Genomic DNA, 5,168 nt, shown 5'->3' on the forward strand with positions numbered 1-5,168 from the left:
TCTAATTTTGTAACCTATTTCTGAGAGATGCTCTGCACTAGCTCAGGTACAGGATCACCCACACTGCTGATCTGCATTTTGGGGAATGCAACATTAGCAAGGCTGCAGGACTGCACATGTCAAACACAAACACAAGTTTATTATAATGATGATAACCACATAATCCAACAGGACTGTTTTAATGACAGTGATTCTTGCTCTTTGCAGGAGCATGAACAGCAGGAGTGTTTAGCAGACAGACAGAGCTGGTGCACCCCAACTCAACATGCTTGTTCAGGTACTCAGAGAAAAAATGTAGGGATTTTCATAATTATATGCATGCACAGTATACCAAATTACTTTCTAGCTACAGCTGGTATAATGTGCTGCTTATTTTAGCATTACCCAAGTATGAGCTGGAGCTGTAAATTAACCAGTTACACACTTGGGAGTTTTACATTTAAAAAACAAAAAGATTTTACAGTAGAAAATAGCTTTGAGTATCTAACCCATACTGCTCTATGCTCTCTTTATCTCTCTGTATAACATGTGTTACTTCAATTAATTCATTTTCTCCCAACTGTAGTGCCAGGAGCATGTCAATGGGTTTGTTTACTATAGCCTGGAGACAGAAGGCTAAATTAGATACGCGTCCCTTTACTGTTTCCTATCAGATCTCCAGGATTCACATGGAATCAGCCACGTTCAATACATCAGTACAATTCCGACTGGATTCTCTCAGACAGCGGCAGTGCAGAGTCCCCAGACTGCCTTTAAATGTGAACTAAAAGCAAAACAGTGTCCAGTCACAGCGATTAATTATCAGCACAAGCCCTTTAATTTCGTAAATACATGCTGTCGGATTAACCACACAGATAACGAACCATTTTAAACCATTTTAAACCATTTTAAAACACGGACCCCCCCCCCCCAGTTCAGTGAGTTTGTAACGACATTACCTGGACGGTCGCAGTTCTCCCAGTGGTTTCAGACCGGTGGGTGGCGGGTATCTCACGGTCCCGGGTCTGGTTGTGTATTTTAACGATGTTTTAATTTTTTTTCCTGTGAAAGTTTCGTCTGTGAAGCGACCCGGCCACCCACGGTGAGATCTCGCGAGAAGACAAAAGGCCACGCTACCAAGGGCATGAGTGGAACTCCGCGAGCAGGTCTCGCGTGACGCGGCGGTGCAGGATCCCGGTGCGCTGGAGTTGAACCCGGGTTTATTCAATAGGGGGTATAAACCATGTAACTGCACAGTGGAACCGCTGTTAACAAAACTAATTGGGGGGTGTTCGGATAACTGGATACTATTTTGAACTGTGAAAATGACTTTCCTCAATCAAGAAACATCCTAGAAAGAACCCTAGCCGAAATACTACCACATGGAGAGGTTTATTTGAATTGGTTGATACAGAACAAAATACATAAATAAATAAAATAAAACATGTTTTTCAGAACATCCAAATGATTAAGATTTCATTAAAAAAACAAAAACAAACAAAAAACAGATCTACACCCAGAATTATCCCAATTAGTTTTATTAATACAGGTTTTACTGTACATGGTTTATGAGCTGGGCTGTGTCTCCCTCCAGTGGTCAACGAGCGCATTGCGGTAATCTGTTTTGATTTCTGGAAACTCCTGCACAGCGGATGTATTCAACATGTAAACTGAGAACCATCTGGCTAAACCAGCATCGTTTGCAAATCTGATCAAACCAAAGGTCTTCTTCAAACTGCGGACACTCTCTTCAAACCCTTTAACTAAAACATTGATGAATTCCATTTTATCTTAATTTTATTTACAATGCTTAATACAGATTCAGACAGTTACCCCACGTGTGTGTGTGTGTGTGTGTGTGTAAAATTATGCAGTTGTGATCAAAGTGTCACATTGACTGTTGAGCGCAATCAGAATTAGCACAAGATGGGAATTTCAAACAAAGCCTGTTTTTTATTAATTGAATAAAGTTTGATATTTATGAAAGTGTTACAGAATGTCGTTGGCGTCTTTAAGCAGAAACAAAATCATTTATTAAACTGCTCTGGAGTTAAAGCTTCCTGATTGTGGCTCTGTATTCATGTGCACAGCAGCAGAGAAGAAGTCACTGCATCCCCAACGTAAATGCAACTGTTTCCCCACCTATAAAAAAAATACTACAGTATTCTATAGTTGTGACCAAATGCTATAGTTTAGTGCAGTATATCAGTTTGAATACTATAGTAATGTATAGTGATCAGGTCACTACTGTATAATGCTACAATCTATTGCTTGTACAGAGGCTGTGGACAAACTGGGTTTAATCCTGGCTCTATTGACAGTGTGGTTCTGATCCGTGTGGGTTTGCTGTGGTTCTATGTGGACTGGGTCTCTGTTCCTCTCCCTAGGGTGTGTGATTCCACAGTCCGGTTCTGGAGGCAGTGTGTAAAGAGAAGTCACGGATTCCGTCTCGCAGTGGTTCTGGTGAACCCACTGGGACTGGTTTCACCATGAGGTTCTGGATTGAGTGTAGAAAGAACTCAACCCGGTCCTGTTGTCAGTGTGATCAGGGCGTTCTGGTACTGCTGTCAGAAGACCCCACTGGTGCTCAAAGCCTCCATAAAGGTCTGGTTCTGGTATCAGAGTCCACATGTGGTGTCAGTTCTGGAAGAAGCCTCTCGTTCCAGATGGCCGATCTGAGTTTGATTTCCAGGTCCAGTTCTGGTGTCTTGTTCTGGTTCTGGGTGTCAGTGCAAGAAGAAGTCCCGGATTCTCGTGGCCTCGATCCAGGGGATGTAGGTGGAGGTCCTGGTGAACACGCTAGGCTTGTTCTCCACTGTGCAGCCGATCGGACCGAAACTCACCACGCCGTGCACCTCCCAGCGATCTCTACTGAGCTGGCACAGGAGGGGCCCGCCAGAGTCACCCTGAGGGAGAGAAGAGAGAGACAAGTTAGAACTGTGTCCCTCCCAGCGATCGCTACCAAACTGGATCCCTGAGAGAGACAGGTGAAAGAAATGGATTAAACGTGGAACTTGTGGCTCCACCTTCCCCTCCCCTCACCTGGCAGGCTGCAGGGGGTCCCTCTGTGTCTCTGAAGCCCGCACAGATCATGGAGTCCCGGACACGGTTCCCCCAGAACTTCTTCTGCCGGCAGGTGTTGAAGTCAATGATGGGGAGACGAGCCTGGTTGAGAGATTCAGCCAGAGAGACGTTCTCCTTCCCTCCTGAGAGGAAACAGCAGAGAATACAGTTACTGTACCATACCGCTCCCTCCTGTCCCTCTCACTGTATAGTTAGGGGTCATGGTCAGGGTTATGGTTAGGGGTTAGTGTATGGACAGTGTATCACCTCTCGTGTCCCCCCAGCCGGTCACCCAGCAGTAGTGTCCTGGCCGGAGCGCGCTCTCTCTGCGTGGCAGGCAGGCATATCGGATCTCCTGGCTGGTGGGGATGTCGCGGGTTGCCTTGACGAGGGCGATATCGTAGTCGAGTTCGTTGAGCAACGGGTAACGGAACCACTCATGCCGGTAGATCCTCTGCACACCGAACACCCTCTCCGCTGTCTCCGAGCGCTTCAGCCGGTGCTTCCCGAGAACGATGCGCCAGCTAGCGGCATCCTCCGCCTTGCCCCTGAAACACACGCACAGCATCGGGGCTCGCTCTGCCTACACCCGCCCACTCTCTGCACACCTCTCCCCTACTGACCCTACACATCCTCCCCTACTCTCTCTCTACACACCCTCTGACTCCCTCCTCTGCCTTGCCCCTGAACCAAGAGAAACAAACAAACAACCCCTCACTCTCTCTCCTCCCCCTCCCCCCTCTCTCCCCTTCTCTCTCTTCCTCCATCTGTCGTATTATGAGTGCTCTTACTTCTGGAAGCAGTGTGCTGCAGTCAGGATCCAGTTCCTGTGGATCAGAGTCCCTCCACACACATGGATGTATTTCTTAGCGCCGCGAGGACGGACCTGCAAAGAACGACAGACTCATCAAGCAAGGAAGAAACTGAGCGAGGGGGTAGTCTGCAGTATCAGAGAGGAGTCTTTCGAAGCGTTCACCACAGTCGTTGTGTAGCTTTTCCCATGGTTAAAATATGGATTTACTATCGTTTACCACGATTTTGCCATGCTTTTTCATTTGCTTTGTTATACCTCGCTGGGCTTTGTAATGCTTACTTAGCATTACCATGCTATCGCTGTTCTTTATTACACGTTGCTATGATTTTACTGTTGTAAACTTGTGTAGGGGAGGAGCCAGTGTGCAGTGAGGGGTCGCTGTAATTCGGGGTACCTGCAGTGAGACCTGCCATGGCCAGGAGTGTGGCCGCGCCTCGTTACCCGATATGATCCTCTCCGCGGTGTTGGGCTGGAAGTGAGGGATCCCACAGTCCTTTGGCCAATCTGGGGGAGACACAACAAGACTACAAGACTCTAGCAGACAGCAAACCTGTAATCTCACCTCTAATCACTAGACCACAACACCTCCCTCCCTCCCTCCCAATCCCTCCAAACCTCTAACCACTTGAACCACTTGAATCTCAGTCCCTTAGCTCCAACGACTAGACCACAATAGCTCTCTCCCGCCCTCCCAGTCACTCACCTATAACCACTTGAACCACGCTGCCTCCCTCCCAGCTCTAACCACTAGACCACACTGCCTCCCTCACAAAATACAAAATACAATTTTCCACACCATTGTCAAAGCAACCATAGTGGCTATTACAGCTACAGTAACTTTTTTAAATCTACGGCTTTCGCATTTTTAACCTGTTCTCCTCTGCGTCTGTTTAAGTGAAGTTAAATCTCACTGCACCGGCGCTGGTGCAGTGAGAGGGAGGGATGGAGACTCACTCACCCAGGTGCTGGACTCTGTGCTGGCGGTGGCGTGTGGGCGAGATTGAGAGCAGCAGAGCCAGGGTGGGCAGCAGCAGCAGCAGCAGCACAGGCAGTCTCTTGATGTTCATTTTCAGTGTGGCGGACTGCCCCGGAGCACAGCCGCTATTTATACTGAGGTGGGCAGGGGGTCGGGGGCCAGCCTTTGTTCTCTCAAAGCGTGCCAGTGCTGACAAAGAGCAGCCACACAAACACACAGAGCGCTGGATTGTTCTAGGAGGCTGGAGAGGCAGCAGGAGGGGTTGCCACTGGCACACCGAGCAGCTGAAAGTCTAATCAGCAGTTTCAATCCGGCTCGTGAGTGTGGCCAGAGAGA

General features: G+C 48.0%; 1 protein-coding gene across 1 annotated transcript; it reads right to left on the minus strand.

Moving 5' to 3' along the window:
• Positions 1–1,514: 1,514 nt before the first annotated feature.
• On the minus strand, positions 1,515–4,941 carry zgc:112285 (uncharacterized protein LOC561476 homolog). Its single transcript, XM_041269453.1, has 6 exons — positions 4,815–4,941; positions 4,251–4,360; positions 3,834–3,928; positions 3,310–3,590; positions 3,022–3,185; positions 1,515–2,885 (listed from the first exon to the last, which is right to left on the minus strand). The coding sequence occupies exons 1-6, from the start codon at positions 4,921–4,923 to the stop codon at positions 2,706–2,708; spliced, it is 939 nt and encodes a 312-aa protein (XP_041125387.1). The 5' UTR covers positions 4,924–4,941; the 3' UTR covers positions 1,515–2,705.
• Positions 4,942–5,168: the final 227 nt, after the last annotated feature.

Source organism: Polyodon spathula, chromosome 13 (genome assembly GCF_017654505.1).
Source record: "Polyodon spathula isolate WHYD16114869_AA chromosome 13, ASM1765450v1, whole genome shotgun sequence".
Classification (NCBI taxonomy): domain Eukaryota; kingdom Metazoa; phylum Chordata; class Actinopteri; order Acipenseriformes; family Polyodontidae; genus Polyodon; species Polyodon spathula.

Bases quoted from the DNA above. Each gene is read 5' to 3' on its own strand.
- zgc:112285 (XM_041269453.1), bottom strand. From the start codon at position 4,923: ATGAACATCAAGAGACTGCCTGTGCTGCTGCTGCTGCTGCTGCCCACC. The intron at 4,361-4,814 runs GTGAGTGAGTCT...TGTCTCCCCCAG, and splicing joins GCACAGAGTCCAGCACCTGG to ATTGGCCAAAGGACTGTGGG. The intron at 2,886-3,021 runs GTGAGGGGAGGG...TCTCTCCCTCAG, and splicing joins GACCCCCTGCAGCCTGCCAG to GGTGACTCTGGCGGGCCCCT.